The sequence below is a fragment of the Salmo salar genome, chromosome 15, assembly GCF_965601325.2.
Source record: "Salmo salar chromosome 15, fSalSal1, whole genome shotgun sequence".
Taxonomy (NCBI): domain Eukaryota; kingdom Metazoa; phylum Chordata; class Actinopteri; order Salmoniformes; family Salmonidae; genus Salmo; species Salmo salar.
The window spans coordinates 27,568,239-27,585,519 of NC_138305.1; the positions used below are offsets into that span (position 1 = coordinate 27,568,239).

General features: G+C 39.9%; 1 protein-coding gene across 1 annotated transcript in view; it reads left to right on the forward strand.

Moving 5' to 3' along the window:
• The first annotated feature begins 5,105 nt into the window (after positions 1-5,105).
• LOC106571093 (hepatic sodium/bile acid cotransporter) overlaps positions 5,106-17,281 on the forward strand; it is a 36,110-nt gene continuing 23,934 nt past the window's right edge. Inside the window, exons 1-3 of the mRNA XM_045695563.2 lie at positions 5,106-5,426; positions 8,196-8,421; positions 8,594-8,680. Coding sequence (XP_045551519.1) covers positions 8,218-8,421; positions 8,594-8,680 — 291 coding nt within the window. The 5' untranslated portion in view covers positions 5,106-5,426; positions 8,196-8,217. The remainder of the gene's footprint in view (positions 5,427-8,195; positions 8,422-8,593; positions 8,681-17,281) is intronic.

Sequence of the window (17,281 nt, forward strand, 5' to 3'; positions counted from 1 at the left end):
AAAAAAAATAATGATTTGAGTTTTGTTCCATATTCCAGTACTGAATATAACGTCTGTAGTCCAGTACTGAATATAACAGTTGTAGTCCAATGATGAATATAGCTGCAGTCCAGTACTGAATATTTATATACTAATACTACTGTTAACATCTTTTTTGTCGTCTGTAATCAGGGTATTAAACACTAGATGGTGCTACAATCAGGGTATTAAAAACTAGATAGTGCTACAATCAGGATAGTAAACATATCACAACATTCAAGGTGAACATACTAGTAACCTTAACCTTACACATAAAGACCATCAAAAGGTTCAGATCTCTTGGTGTAACAGCTAAGGTTTGACAGTTGACAGCTTCCTGGGTTTAAGGCCAAGTTGGGATAATCACCATACTGCACTACAATACCTCACTCCACTTCAATACTATACTACACTACAATACCACACTACAATACTACACTGCAATACTACACTATACTATACTACAATACTACACCGCAATACTACACTGCAATACACTACAACAATACTATACTACGCTATGCTACAATACACTACAATACTACAACACAATACTACACTACAATACCATACTATACTACACTACAATACACTGTGGTAATAGCCTGCACTACAATACTACACTACAATACTGCACTATACTACAATACTACACGGCACAACAATACTGCACTACATTACAGTAATACACTGCACTACAATGCTACACTGCAATACTGCACTATACTACAATACTACATTACAATACTGTGCTACATTACAGTAATACACTGCACCACAATACCACACTTCACTACAATACCACACTACAATACTACACTACAATACTCTACTACATTACTACACTACAATACTACAATACAATACTACACTACATTACACTACAAATAACCTCTGCCTCAATGTCAACAAAATGAAGGAGCTGATTGTGGATTTCAGGAAACAGCAGAGAGAACACGCTCCTATCCACATCGACGGGACCGCAGTGGAGAAGGTAAAAAGCTTCAAGTTCCTCGGCATACAAATCACTGACAATCTGAAATGGTCCACCCACACAGACAGTGTGGTGAAGAAGGCGCAACAGGCTATATCACCGCCTGGTATGGCAACTGCACTGCCCACAACCGCAGTGAGATGGTGGTGCGGTCTGCCCAACACATCACCGGCAGCACTACCTTCCCTCAAGGACATCAACCAAATCAAATTTTATAGGTCACATACACATGGTTAGCAGATGTTAATGCGAGTGTAGCGAAATGCTTGTGCTTCTAGTTCCAACAGTGCAGCAATATCTAACAAGTAATAAAAAAATTCCACAACAACTACCTAATACACACAAATCTAAGTAAAGGGATGGAATAAGAATATATAAATATATATATATGGATGAGCAATGGCCGAGCGGCATAGGCTAAGATGCAATAGATGGTATAGAGTACAGTATATACATATGAGATGAGTAATGCAAGATATGTAAACATTATTAAAGTGGCATTATTGAAAGTGACTAGTGATCCATTTATTAAAGTGGCCAATAATTTCAAGTCTGTATGTTGGCAGCAGCCTCTCTGTGCTAGTGATGGCTGTTTAACAGTCTGATGGCCTTGAGATAGAAGCTGTTTTTCAGTCTCTCGGTCCCAGCTTTGATGCACCTGTACTGACCTCACCTTCTGGATGATAGCGGGGTGAACAGGTAGTGGCTCGGGTGGTTGTTGTCCTTGATGATCTTTTTGGCCTCCCTGTGATATCGGGTGCTGTAGGTGTCCTAGAGGGCAGGTAGTCGCCCCCAGTGATGAGTTGTGCAGACCGCACCACCCTCTGGCGAGCCTTGCGGTTGTGGGCAGTGCAGTTGCCGTACCAGGCTGTGATACAGCCCCACAGGATGCTCTTGATTGTGCATCTGTAAAAGTTTGAGGGTTTTGGGTGACGAGCCAAATTTCTTCAGCCTCCTGAGGTTGAAGAGGCGCTGCTGCGCCTTCTTCACCACACTGTCTGTGTGGGTGGACCATTTCAGTTTGTCTGTGATGTGTACGCCGAGGAACTTAAAACTTTCCACCCTCTCCACTACTGTCCCTGTCGATGTGGATAGGGGGGTGCTCCCTCTGCTGTTTCCTGAAGTCCACAATCATCACCTTTGTTTTGTTGACGTTGAGTGAGAGGTTGTTTTCCTGACACCACACTCCGAGCGCCCTCACTTCCTCCCTGTAGGCTGTCTTGACGTTGTTGGTAATCAAGCCTACTACTGTTGTGTCGTCTGCAAACTTGATGATTGAGTTGGGGGCGTGCATGGCCACGCAGTTGTGGGTGAACAGGGAGTACAGGAGGGGTCTGAGTGTGCACCCTTGTTGGGCCCCAGTGTTGAGGATCAGCGGAGTGGAGATGTTGTTTCCTACCTTCACCACCTGGGGGCGGCCCGTCAGAAAGTCCAGGACCCAATTGCACAGGGCGGGGTTGAGACCCAGGGCTTCAAGCTTAATGATGAGCTTGGAGGGTACTATGGTGTTGAATGCTGAGTTATAGTCAATGAACAGCATTCTTACACCACCCGAGCCACGGCCTGTTCACTCCGTTATCATCCAGAAGGCGAGGTCAGTACAGGTGCATCAAAGCTGTGACCGAGAGACTGAAAAACAGCTTCTATCTCAAGGCCATCAGACTGTTAAATCACTAGCCGGCTTCCACCCGGTTACTCAACCCTGCACCTTAGAGTCTGTTGCCCTATATACATAGACATGGAATCACTGGTCACTTTAATAATGTTTACATACTGCTTTACTCCTCTCATATTTACACTACCGTTCAGAAGTTTGGGGTCACTTAGAAATGTCCTTGTTTTTTAAAGAAAAGCACATTTTTGTCCATTAAAATAACATCAAATTGATCAGAAATACAGTGTAGACACTGTTAATGTTGTAAATGACTATTGTAGCTGGAAACGGATGATTTTGCATGGAATATCTACATAGGGCCATTATCAGCAACCATCACTCCTGTGTTCCAATGGCACGTTGTGTTAGCTAATCCAAGTTTATCATTTTAAAAGGCTAATTGATCATTAGAAAACCCTCTTTCAATTATGTTAGCACAGCTGAAAACTGTTGTTCTGATTGAAGAAGCAATAAAACTAGCCATCTTTAGACTAGTTGAGTATCTGGAGCATCAGCATTTGTGGGTTCGATTACAGGCTCAAAATGGCCAGAAACAAAGCACTTTCTTATGAAACTCATCAATCTATTCTTGTTCTGAGAAATGAAGACTATTCCATACGAGAAATTGAAGATCACGTACAACGCTGTGTACTACTCCCTTCACCGAACAGCACAAACTGGTTCTAACCAGAATAGAAAGAGGAGTGGGAGGCCCCGGTGCACAACTCTGCAAGAGGGCAAATACATTAGTGTCTGGTTTGAGAAATAGACGCCTCACAAGTCCTCAACTGGCAGCTTCATGAAATAGTACCCGCAAAACACCAGTCTCAACGTCAACAGTGAAGAGGCGACTCCGGGATGCTGGCCTTCTATTTTAATTTTAATAGACAAAAAATTGGCTTTTCTTTCAAAAACATGACTTTTCTAAGTGACTCCAAGCTTTTGAACGGTAGTGTATATACTGTATTCTATTCTACTGTATTGTAGTCAATGCCACTCCGACATTGCTTGTCCTAATATTTATATATTTCTTAATTCCATTTTTTCACGTTTAGATTTGTGTGTATTGTTGTGAATTGTTAGATACTACTGCACGGTTGGAGCTAGAAACACAAGCATTTCGCTACACCCGCAATAACATCTGCTAAATATGTGTATGTGACCAATACAATTTGATATGATTTGAATGTTGCACTGCACTACTATAGTACAATACTACACGACAATACTACACTGCACTACAATACTAGACTACACCACAATTGTACACTGCACTGCAATACTACACTACACTACAATACTGCACTAAACAACAATACTACATTACAATACAATACTACACTGCACTACAATACTGCAATACTACACTGTAATACAATTGTACACTGCACTACAATACTACACTACACTATAATACGACACAGCACTACAATACTACAATACAATACAATACTACACTACACTACTGCACTACAGTACTACACTACAATACAATACTACACTACAATACTACACTACGCTACAATACTACACTACAATACAATAGTACACCACACTACAATACCACACTTCAATACTACACTACACTTCAATACTACACTACACTACACTACTACACCACGCTACAATACTTCACTACACTACAATACTACACCACAATACTACACCACACTACAATACTACACTGCACTACAATACTACACCACAATACTACACTACACCACACTACAATACTACACCACACTACACCACAATACTACACTACACTACACTACGATACTACACTACAATATTACACTACACTACAATACTACACTGCGCTACAATACTACACTACAATACTACACTACACCACAATACTACACCACACTACAATACTACACTACAATACTACACTACACTGCAATACTACACTGCATTGCAATACTACACTACACTGCAATACTACACCACACTACAATACTACACTACACTATAATACTACACTACAATACTATACCACGCTACACACTAAACTGCACTACAATATTGCACTAAAATACTACCCTACAATACTAAACTACAATACTAAACTGCACTACATACTACACTGCATTACAATACTGCACAACAATACTACGATAAACTACAATACCACACTACAATACTACAATACACTACAATATGTTTTCCATTTTAGGACTCAACTCACACACACACACACACACACACACCACACACACACACACACACACACACACACACACACACACACACACACACACACACACACACACACAGACACACACCTGACTGGCCCTGGGCCCATCCCAATAATGTGAGAAAGGATCTGATATCCATTGCAGGAGGGAGACAGCAGAGATAAGAGGAACAGGTGAGGGGAGGAGGACATAATACTCCCGGTCCAGAAGACTGATTCACAGACAGATATTTACCACTCTCACTCTGGCAATAATTAGCCACATTAGAACAAGGATACACTTTAAAGGCTGTGTCCACGCAGAACGACTTCATTTAACAACACAGAAACCACAGACAGGAAAGACCACAGAGAGGAAAGACCAGAGACAGGAAAGACCACAGACCACAGAGAGGAAAGACCACAGAGAGGAAAGACCACAGACAGGAAAGACCACAGAGAGGAAAGACCACAGACAGGAAAGACCACAGACAGGAAAGACCACAGAGAGGAAAGACCACAGAGAGGAAAGACCACAGACAGGAAAGACCACAAAAGGAATATCCACCTTCTCCTAAAAGGTAAGACAAGACCCTAAATATGGACTTGATTGTTATAAAGTTGTATTAGAATATTTAGTAGGACTTAGTTAGACTCAGACTCATAATTTCACTACATTTTCAGAGGATAAGTACAGTGTAGTGTGAAATGTGTGGTAAAGAGGCCCACTGTGAAGTGGCCAACTGTAAAAAGGCCCACTGTGAAGTGGACCACTATAAAGAGGGCAACTGTAAAGTGGCCCACTGTGAAGTGGACCACTATAAATAGGGCAACTGTAAAGAGGCCCACTGTGAAGAGGCCCACTGTGAAATGGACCACTATAAAGAGGGCAACTGTAAAGAGGCCCACTGTAAAGAGGCCGACTGTGAAGAGGTCCACTGTGAAGAGGCCCACTGTGAAGAGGCCAACTGTAAAAAGGCCCACTGTGAAGTGGACCACTATAAAGAGGGCAACTGTAAAGAGGCCCACTGTGAAGAGGCCAACTGTAAAAAGGCCCACTGTGAAGTGGACCACTATAAAGAGGGCAACTGTAAAGAGGCCCACTGTGAAGTGGCCCACTGTAAAGAGGTCTAATGTAAAGAGGCCCACTGTAAAGAGGTATAATGTAAAGAGGTATAATGTGAAGAGGCCCACTGTAAAGAGGCATAATGTAAAGAGGCCCACTGTAAAGAGGCATAATGCAAAGAGTCCCACTGTGAAGAGGCCCACTGTGAAGAGGTATAATGTGAAGAGGCCCACTGTGAAGCGGTATAATGTAAAGAGGCCAACTGTGAAGTGGCCCACTGTAAAGTGCCCCACTGTAAAGAGGCCAACTATAAATAGAACCACTGTATAGAGGCCCACTGTGAAGAGGCCCACTGTGAAGTGTCCCACTGTAAAGAGGCCCACTGTAAAGGGGCTCACTGTTAAGAGGCCCACTGTAAAGAGGTATAATGTGAAGATGCCCACTGTGAAGAGGTACAATGTAAAGAGGCCCACTGTAAAGAGGCCCACTGTAAAGAGGTCCACTGTAAAGTGCCCCACTGTAAAGAGGCCCACTGTGAAGAAGCCCACTGTGATGTGTCCCACTGTAAAGAGGCCCACTGTGAAGGGGCTCACTGTAAAGAGGCCCACTGTACAGTGTCCAACTGTAAAGTGTCCAACTGTAAAGAGGCACACTGTGAAGGGGCCCACTGTGAAATGTCCCACTGTAAAGTGGCCCACTGTGAAGGGGCTCACTGTAAAGAGGCCCACTGTACAGTGTCCAACTGTAAAGAGGCCACCTGTAAAGGGGCTCACTGTAAAGAGGTCCACTGTGAAGTGTCCCATTGTGAAGTTTCCCACTGTAAAGAGGCCCACTGTAAAGAGGTATAATGTAAAGAGGCCCACTGTGAAATGTCCCACTGTAAAGAGGCCCACTGTGAAGAGGCCCACTGTAAAGAGGCCCACTGTGAAGGGGCTCACTTTAAAAAGGCCCACTGTAAAGTGTTCCATTGAAAAGAGGCCCACTGTGAAGACGCCCACTGTAAAGAGGCTCACTGTAAAACGGCCCACTGTGAAGAGGCCCACTGTGAAGGGCCCATGTATGTCCTATTCTCACTTTAGAATTGCACACCTAGAACACAGCTAAAATGAGGTTTGATATCTGGAGGGATGACCATATACCATGATCATATACCATGCATTCAAAACAACGTAGCTGCTGCCAACTGTTCCCTTTGTAAAGAATCGTTCTAAAGCATCCAAAAGCTTCTTCCTTTAACCGTTGAATACTTTTTAACACTCAAACACACCTGCACAAGACTTTGGCACAACTTGTGTGTGTGCATCCCTTTTAAAGTTCCCCATAGTATTGAAATGGCAATTCTAAGAGTTTGCATGAATAAGAATTCAACCCGTTATTGACTGCTATCAATAGAGGTAGGAAAGTTGTTCTAGGTAGTTATTGTGTGTTTAAACAGTATGTGAACACAGGCAGAAGGCAGCAATACTATGCCTCACTCACAGAAGTGTAAAGGGAGGATGTGGTAGAGATATGTAGAGAGTGGGGAGATGAGATGAGCAGCTTGGCATCGAAGCTAAAGAAGTGTAATGTTGGAAGGTGCTATGAGGTGGGAAAGTAAAGGCAGCAGAGAAAAGGCTGTACTGTCTCTGTAGGTTACAAATGTTGAGATGAAGACATGCAACTGACTGCAAAACTCATGCAGAAGCAACAAACAGCATTCAAAAAACTAAACATGCACTGGTTAGCTTAGAGATCATATGTGAGTATTAACTGCTGTAAATATCTTGTTTTATGTTGAAAAGACAGACATAAGATCGTATTATCTGCTCTCATGCTTTCAGTGAGTCAACAGCTTCACTTGTATAAGTAAGCAATGACTTTTAGTCAATAGTACTTAAGGACTAAATGACTTGGAGTTGAAGGAGTTCTGCCACATAGGATTTACCAGACCGTTTAAAAAATATATGTTATTAGTAAAAATGCTAATTAAAGCAGTATGTTTACTAGTGCCCACTACAATATCTCTCTCTCTCTCTGTCTCTCTCTGTCTCTCTCTGTCTCGCCTCTCTCTCTCGCTCTCTCTCTCTGTTTCTCTCTCCCTCTCTCTGTCTCTTTATCCCTCTCTTTCTTTCTCTCTCTCTCTCTGTCCCCCTCTCCCCCTCTCTCCGTCTCTCTCTTTCTCTCTCCTATCTCTCTCTCCCTCTCTCTCTCTCTATCTCTCTCTCTCTCCCTCTCTCTCCGTCTCTCTCTCTCACCCTTGATCTCCCTCTCTCCCTCTCTCTCCCTCTCTGTCTCTCTCCCAAAGGCTCCGACCAGAGACGATACAAATGGAAGACACCATTGACACCGCCATGGCCGTGTTCTCTGATCAGTACCTGTCGTCCAATGACAGTTCACTATTCAACATCACTCCAACCCATTTCCCCCGCCTGCCACCCATAATAGACCAGACCATCAGCATCACCAGCATAGTGATCCTCTTCATCACCATGGTTTCACTGGGCTGTACCATGGAGGTGTCCAAGATCAAGGTTCTGATGATGCTCGTCTCTAGTTTCCAGTTGTTTCAGACTTTTTGGGGTTATCTTCCTCCTGTTATGTGATGTTTTTTGTTGCTGTGATTAAAGAAGTTTTCGGGTTTGTGAAATGTTACAAATTAAATATTCTATTCATAATATTAATGTTGTTTATTATTCTCTAAAGGCCCACATCCTGAAACCTAAAGGAGTAGCCATTGCAGTGGTGGCCCAGTTTGGAGTAATGCCCCTCACTGCCTTCTCATTGGCTAAGGTTAGTATCTCTCACTGACTAAGGTTAGAATTTATCATTTGCTAAGGTTTGTATCTCTCATTGGCTACGGTTAGTATTTATCATTGGCTACTGTTAGTCCTCTCATTGGCTAAGGTTAGTATTTATCATTGGCTAAGGTTAGTATCTCTCATTGGCAAAGGTTAGTATTTATCATTGGCTAAGGTTAGTATCTCTGATTGGCTAAGGTTAGTATCTCTCATTGGCTAAGGTTAGAATCTCCCATTGGCTAAGGTTAGTATTTATCATTGGCTAAGGTTAGTATCTCTCATTGGCTAAGGTTAGTATCTCTCATTGGCTAAGGTTAGTATCTCTAATTGGCTAAGGTTAGTATCTCTCATTGGCTAAGGTTAGTATCTCTCATTGGCTAAGGTTAGCATCTCTAATTGGCTAAGGTTAGTATTTATCATTGGCTAAGGTTAGTATTTCTCATTGGCTAAGGTTAGTATTTCTCATTGGCTAAGGTTAGTATCTCTCATTGGCTAAGGTTAGTATCTCTCATTGGCTAAGGTTAGTATCTCTCATTGGCTAAGGTTAGTATTTATCATTGGCTAAGGTTAGTATTTATCATTGGCTAAGTTTAGTATCTCTGATTGGCTAAGGTTAGCATCTCTCATTGGCTAAGGTTAGTATTTCTCATTGGCTAAGGTTAGTATCTCTCATTGGCTAAGGTTAGTATCTCTCATTGGCTAAGGTTAGTATCTCTCATTGGCTAAGGTAAGTATTTATCATTGGCTAAGGTTAGTATTTATCATTGGCTAAGGTTAGTATCTCTCATTGGCTAAGGTTATTATGTCTCATTGGCTAAGGTTAGTATCTCTGATTGGCTAAGGTTAGTATCTCTCATTGGCTAAGGTTAGTATCTCTCATTGGCTAAGGTTAGTATCTCTCATTGGCTAAGGTTAGTATGTCTCATTGGCTAAGGTTAGTATTTATCATTGGCTAAGGTTAGTATCTCTCATTGGCTAAGGTTAGTATCTCTCATTGGCTAAGGTTAGTATCTCTAATTGGCTAAGGTTAGTATCTCTCATTGGCTAAGGTTAGTATCTCTCATTGGCTAAGGTTAGCATCTCTAATTGGCTAAGGTTAGTATTTATCATTGGCTAAGGTTAGTATTTCTCATTGGCTAAGGTTAGTATCTCTCATTGGCTAAGGTTAGTATCTCTCATTGGCTAAGGTTAGTATCTCTCATTGGCTAAGGTTAGTATTTATCATTGGCTAAGGTTAGTATTTATCATTGGCTAAGTTTAGTATCTCTGATTGGCTAAGGTTAGCATCTCTCATTGGCTAAGGTTAGTATTTCTCATTGGCTAAGGTTAGTATCTCTCATTGGCTAAGGTTAGTATCTCTCATTGGCTAAGGTTAGTATCTCTCATTGGCTAAGGTAAGTATTTATCATTGGCTAAGGTTAGTATTTATCATTGGCTAAGGTTAGTATCTCTCATTGGCTAAGGTTATTATGTCTCATTGGCTAAGGTTAGTATCTCTCATTGGCTAAGGTTAGTATCTCTCATTGGCTAAGGTTAGCATCTCTCATTGGCTAAGGTTAGCATCTCTCATTGGCTAAGGTTAGTAATTTATCATTGGCTAAGGTTAGTATCTCTCATTGGCTAAGGTTAGTATCTCTCATTGGCTAAGGTTAGTATCTCTCATTGGCTAAGGTTAGTCCTCTAATTGGCTAAGGTTAGTATCTCTCATTGGCTAAGGTTAGTATTTATCATTGGCTAAGGTTAGTATCTCTCATTGGCTAAGGTTAGTCCTCTAATTGGCTAAGGTTAGTATCTCTCATTGGCTAAGGTTAGTATTTATCATTGGCTAAGGTTAGTATCTCTCATTGGCTAAGGTTAGCATCTCTCATTGGCTAAGGTTAGTAATTTATCATTGGCTAAGGTTAGTATCTCTCATTGGCTAAGGTTAGTATCTCTCATTGGCTAAGGTTAGTATCTCTCATTGGCTAAGGTTAGTCCTCTCATTGGCTAAGGTTAGTATCCCTCATTGGCTAAGGTTAGTATTTATCATTGGCTAAGGTTAGTATTTCTCATTGGCTACGGTTAGTATTTATCATTGGCTAAGGTAGTATCTCTCATTGGCTAAGGTTAGCATCTCTGATTGGCTAAGGTTAGTATCTCTCATTGGCTAAGGTTAGTATCTCTCATTGGCTAAGGTTAGTATTTATCATTGGCTAAGGTTAGTATCTCTCATTGGCTAAGGTTAGTATCTGTCATTGGCTAACGTTAGTATCTCTCATTGGCTAAGGTTAGTATTTATCATTGGCTAAGGTTAGTATCTCTCATTGGCTAAGGTTAGTATCTCTAATTGGCTAAGGTTAGTATCTCCCATTGGCTAAGGTTAGAATCTCTAATTGGCTAAGGTTAGTATCTCTCATTGGCTAAGGTTAGTATCTCTCATTGGCTAAGGTTAGTATGTCTCATTGGCTAAGGTTAGTATTTATCATTGGCTAAGGTTAGTATCTCTCATTGGCTAAGGTTAGCATCTCTCATTGGCTAAGGTTAGTAATTTATCATTGGCTAAGGTTAGTATCTCTCATTGGCTAAGGTTAGTATCTCTCATTGGCTAAGGTTAGTATCTCTCATTGGCTAAGGTTAGTCCTCTAATTGGCTAAGGTTAGTATCTCTCATTGGCTAAGGTTAGTATTTATCATTGGCTAAGGTTAGTATTTCTCATTGGCTACGGTTAGTATTTATCATTGGCTAAGGTAGTATCTCTCATTGGCTAAGGTTAGCATCTCTGATTGGCTAAGGTTAGCATCTCTCATTGGCTAAGGTTAGTATCTCTCATTGGCTAAGGTTAGTATTTATCATTGGCTAAGGTTAGTATCTCTCATTGGCTAAGGTTAGTATCTGTCATTGGCTAACGTTAGTATCTCTCATTGGCTAAGGTTAGTATTTATCATTGGCTAAGGTTAGTATCTCTCATTGGCTTAGGTTAGTATTTATCATTGGCTAAGGTTAGTATCTCTCATTGGCTAAGGTTAGTATCTCTGATTGGCTAAGGTTAGTATTTATCATTGGCTAAGGTTAGTATTTCTCATTGGCTAAGGTTAGTATCTCTCATTGGCTAAGGTTAGTATCTGTCATTGGCTAAGGTTAGTATTTATCATTGGCTAAGGTTAGTATTTATCATTGGCTAAGATTAGTATATCTGATTGGCTAAGGTTAGCATCTCTCATTGGCTAAGGTTAGTATTTCTCATTGGCTAAGGTTAGTATCTCTCATTGGCTAAGGTTAGTATCTCTCATTGGCTAAGGTTAGTATCTCTCATTGGCTAAGGTAAGTATTTATCATTGGCTAAGGTTAGTATTTATCATTGGCTAAGGTTAGTATCTCTCATTGGCTAAGGTTATTATGTCTCATTGGCTAAGGTTAGTATCTCTCATTGGCTAAGGTTAGCATCTCTCATTGGCTAAGGTTAGTAATTTATCATTGGCTAAGGTTAGTATCTCTCATTGGCTAAGGTTAGTATCTCTCATTGGCTAAGGTTAGTATCTCTCATTGGCTAAGGTTAGTCCTCTCATTGGCTAAGGTTAGTATCCCTCATTGGCTAAGGTTAGTATTTATCATTGGCTAAGGTTAGTATTTCTCATTGGCTACGGTTAGTATTTATCATTGGCTAAGGTAGTATCTCTCATTGGCTAAGGTTAGCATCTCTGATTGGCTAAGGTTAGTATCTCTCATTGGCTAAGGTTAGTATCTCTCATTGGCTAAGGTTAGTATTTATCATTGGCTAAGGTTAGTATCTCTCATTGGCTAAGGTTAGTATCTGTCATTGGCTAACGTTAGTATCTCTCATTGGCTAAGGTTAGTATTTATCATTGGCTAAGGTTAGTATCTCTCATTGGCTAAGGTTAGTATCTCTAATTGGCTAAGGTTAGTATCTCCCATTGGCTAAGGTTAGAATCTCTAATTGGCTAAGGTTAGTATCTCTCATTGGCTAAGGTTAGTATCTCTCATTGGCTAAGGTTAGTATGTCTCATTGGCTAAGGTTAGTATTTATCATTGGCTAAGGTTAGTATCTCTCATTGGCTAAGGTTAGCATCTCTCATTGGCTAAGGTTAGTAATTTATCATTGGCTAAGGTTAGTATCTCTCATTGGCTAAGGTTAGTATCTCTCATTGGCTAAGGTTAGTATCTCTCATTGGCTAAGGTTAGTCCTCTAATTGGCTAAGGTTAGTATCTCTCATTGGCTAAGGTTAGTATTTATCATTGGCTAAGGTTAGTATTTCTCATTGGCTACGGTTAGTATTTATCATTGGCTAAGGTAGTATCTCTCATTGGCTAAGGTTAGCATCTCTGATTGGCTAAGGTTAGTATCTCTCATTGGCTAAGGTTAGTATCTGTCATTGGCTAACGTTAGTATCTCTCATTGGCTAAGGTTAGTATTTATCATTGGCTAAGGTTAGTATCTCTCATTGGCTAAGGTTAGTATCTCTCATTGGCTAAGGTTAGTATCTCTCATTGGCTAAGGTTAGTATCTCTCATTGGCTAAGGTTAGTATCTCTCATTGGCTAAGGTTAGTATTTATCATTGGCTAAGGTTAGTATCTCTCATTGGCTAAGGTTAGTATTTATCATTGGCTAAGGTTAGTATCTCTCATTGGCTAAGGTTAGTATCTCTCATTGGCTAAGGTTAGTATCTCTCATTGGCTAAGGTTAGTATTTATCATTGGCTAAGGTTAGTATCTCTCATTGGCTAAGGTTAGTATCTCTCATTGGCTAAGGTTAGTATCTCTCATTGGCTAAGGTTAGTATCTCTCATTGGCTAAGGTTAGTATCTCTCATTGGCTAAGGTTAGTATCTCTAATTGGCTAAGGTTAGTATTTATCATTGGCTAAGGTTAGTATTTCTCATTGGCTAAGGTTAGTATTTCTCATTGGCTAAGGTTAGTATATCTCATTGGCTAAGGTTAGTATTTCTCATTGGCTAAGGTTAGTATCTCTCATTGGCTAAGGTTAGTATTTATCATTGGCTAAGGTTAGTATCTCTCATTGGCTAAGGTTAGTATTTATCATTGGCTAAGGTTAGTATCTCTCATTGGCTAAGGTTAGTATCTCTGATTGGCTAAGGTTAGTATTTATCATTGGCTAAGGTTAGTATTTCTCATTGGCTAAGGTTAGTATCTCTCATTGGCTAAGGTTAGTATCTCTCATTGGCTAAGGTTAGTATCTCTCATTGGCTAAGGTTAGTATTTCTCATTGGCTAAGGTTAGTATTTATCATTGGCTAAGTTTAGTATCTCTGATTGGCTAAGGTTAGCATCTCTCATTGGCTAAGGTTATTAGGTCTCATTGGCTAAGGTTAGTATCTCTCATTGGCTAAGGTTAGTATCTCTCATTGGCTAAGGTTAGTATCCCTCATTGGCTAAGGTTAGTATTTATCATTGGCTAAGGTTAGTATTTCTCATTGGCTACGGTTAGTATTTATCATTGGCTAAGGTAGTATCTCTCATTGGCTAAGGTTAGCATCTCTGATTGGCTAAGGTTAGTATCTCTCATTGGCTAAGGTTAGTATCTCTCATTGGCTAAGGTTAGTATTTATCATTGGCTAAGGTTAGTATCTCTCATTGGCTAAGGTTAGTATCTGTCATTGGCTAACGTTAGTATCTCTCATTGGCTAAGGTTAGTATTTATCATTGGCTAAGGTTAGTATCTCTCATTGGCTAAGGTTAGTATCTCTAATTGGCTAAGGTTAGTATCTCCCATTGGCTAAGGTTAGAATCTCTAATTGGCTAAGGTTAGAATCTCTAATTGGCTAAGGTTAGTATCTCTTATTGGCTAAGGTTAGCATTTATCATTGGCTAAGGTTAGTATCTCTCATTGGCTAAGGTTAGTATTTCTCATTGGCTAAGGTTAGTATTTATCATTGGCTAACGTTAGTATCTTTCATTGGTTAAGGTTAGTATTTATCATTGGCTAAGGTTAGTATCTCTGATTGGCTAAGGTTAGTATCTCTCATTGGCTAATGTTAGTATCTCACATTGGCTAAGGTTAGTATCTCTCATTGGCTAAGGTTAGTATCTCTGATTGGCTAAGGTTAGTATCTCTGATTGGCTAACGTTAGTATCTCTCATTGGCTAAGGTTAGTATCTCTCATTGGCTAACGTTAGTATTTATCATTGGCTAAGGTTAGTATTTATCATTGGCTAAGTTTAGTATCTCTGATTGGCTAAGGTTAGCATCTCTCATTGGCTAAGGTTAGTATTTCTCATTGGCTAAGGTTAGTATCTCTCATTGGCTAAGGTTAGTATCTCTCATTGGCTAAGGTTAGTATCTCTCATTGGCTAAGGTAAGTATTTATCATTGGCTAAGGTTAGTATTTATCATTGGCTAAGGTTAGTATCTCTCATTGGCTAAGGTTATTATGTCTCATTGGCTAAGGTTAGTATCTCTGATTGGCTAAGGTTAGTATCTCTCATTGGCTAAGGTTAGTATCTCTCATTGGCTAAGGTTAGTATCTCTCATTGGCTAAGGTTAGTATGTCTCATTGGCTAAGGTTAGTATTTATCATTGGCTAAGGTTAGTATCTCTCATTGGCTAAGGTTAGCATCTCTCATTGGCTAAGGTTAGTAATTTATCATTGGCTAAGGTTAGTATCTCTCATTGGCTAAGGTTAGTATCTCTCATTGGCTAAGGTTAGTATCTCTCATTGGCTAAGGTTAGTCCTCTAATTGGCTAAGGTTAGTATCTCTCATTGGCTAAGGTTAGTATTTATCATTGGCTAAGGTTAGTATTTCTCATTGGCTACGGTTAGTATTTATCATTGGCTAAGGTAGTATCTCTCATTGGCTAAGGTTAGCATCTCTGATTGGCTAAGGTTAGCATCTCTCATTGGCTAAGGTTAGTATCTCTCATTGGCTAAGGTTAGTATTTATCATTGGCTAAGGTTAGTATCTCTCATTGGCTAAGGTTAGTATCTGTCATTGGCTAACGTTAGTATCTCTCATTGGCTAAGGTTAGTATTTATCATTGGCTAAGGTTAGTATCTCTCATTGGCTTAGGTTAGTATTTCTCATTGGCTAAGGTTAGTATCTCTCATTGGCTAAGGTTAGTATCTCTCATTGGCTAAGGTTAGTATCTCTCATTGGCTAAGGTTAGTATTTATCATTGGCTAAGGTTAGTATCTCTCATTGGCTTAGGTTAGTATTTATCATTGGCTAAGGTTAGTATCTCTCATTGGCTAAGGTTAGTATCTCTGATTGGCTAAGGTTAGTATCTCTCATTGGCTAAGGTTAGTATCTCTCATTGGCTAAGGTTAGTATTTATCATTGGCTAAGGTTAGTATCTCTCATTGGCTTAGGTTAGTATTTATCATTGGCTAAGGTTAGTATCTCTCATTGGCTAAGGTTAGTATCTCTGATTGGCTAAGGTTAGTATTTATCATTGGCTAAGGTTAGTATTTCTCATTGGCTAAGGTTAGTATCTCTCATTGGGTAAGGTTAGTATCTGTCATTGGCTAAGGTTAGTATTTATCATTGGCTAAGGTTAGTATTTATCATTGGCTAAGATTAGTATATCTGATTGGCTAAGGTTAGCATCTCTCATTGGCTAAGGTTAGTATTTCTCATTGGCTAAGGTTAGTATCTCTCATTGGCTAAGGTTAGTATCTCTCATTGGCTAAGGTTAGTATCTCTCATTGGCTAAGGTAAGTATTTATCATTGGCTAAGGTTAGTATTTATCATTGGCTAAGGTTAGTATCTCTCATTGGCTAAGGTTATTATGTCTCATTGGCTAAGGTTAGTATCTCTCATTGGCTAAGGTTAGCATCTCTCATTGGCTAAGGTTAGTAATTTATCATTGGCTAAGGTTAGTATCTCTCATTGGCTAAGGTTAGTATCTCTCATTGGCTAAGGTTAGTATCTCTCATTGGCTAAGGTTAGTCCTCTCATTGGCTAAGGTTAGTATCCCTCATTGGCTAAGGTTAGTATTTATCATTGGCTAAAGTTAGTATTTCTCATTGGCTACGGTTAGTATTTATCATTGGCTAAGGTAGTATCTCTCATTGGCTAAGGTTAGCATCTCTGATTGGCTAAGGTTAGTATCTCTCATTGGCTAAGGTTAGTATCTCTCATTGGCTAAGGTTAGTATTTATCATTGGCTAAGGTTAGTATCTCTCATTGGCTAAGGTTAGTATCTGTCATTGGCTAACGTTAGTATCTCTCATTGGCTAAGGTTAGTATTTATCATTGGCTAAGGTTAGTATCTCTCATTGGCTAAGGTTAGTATCTCTAATTGGCTAAGGTTAGTATCTCCCATTGGCTAAGGTTAGAATCTCTAATTGGCTAAGGTTAGTATCTCTCATTGGCTAAGGTTAGTATCTCTCATTGGCTAAGGTTAGTATGTCTCATATGCTAAGGTTAGTATTTATCATTGGCTAAGGTTAGTATCTCTCATTGGCTAAGGTTAGCATCTCTCATTGGCTAAGGTTAGTAATTTATCATTGGCTAAGGTTAGTATCTCTCATTGGCTAAGGTTAGTATCTCTCATTGGCTAAGGTTAGTATCTCTCATTGGCTAAGGTTAGTCCTCTAATTGGCTAAGGTTAGTATCTCTCATTGGCTAAGGTTAGTAT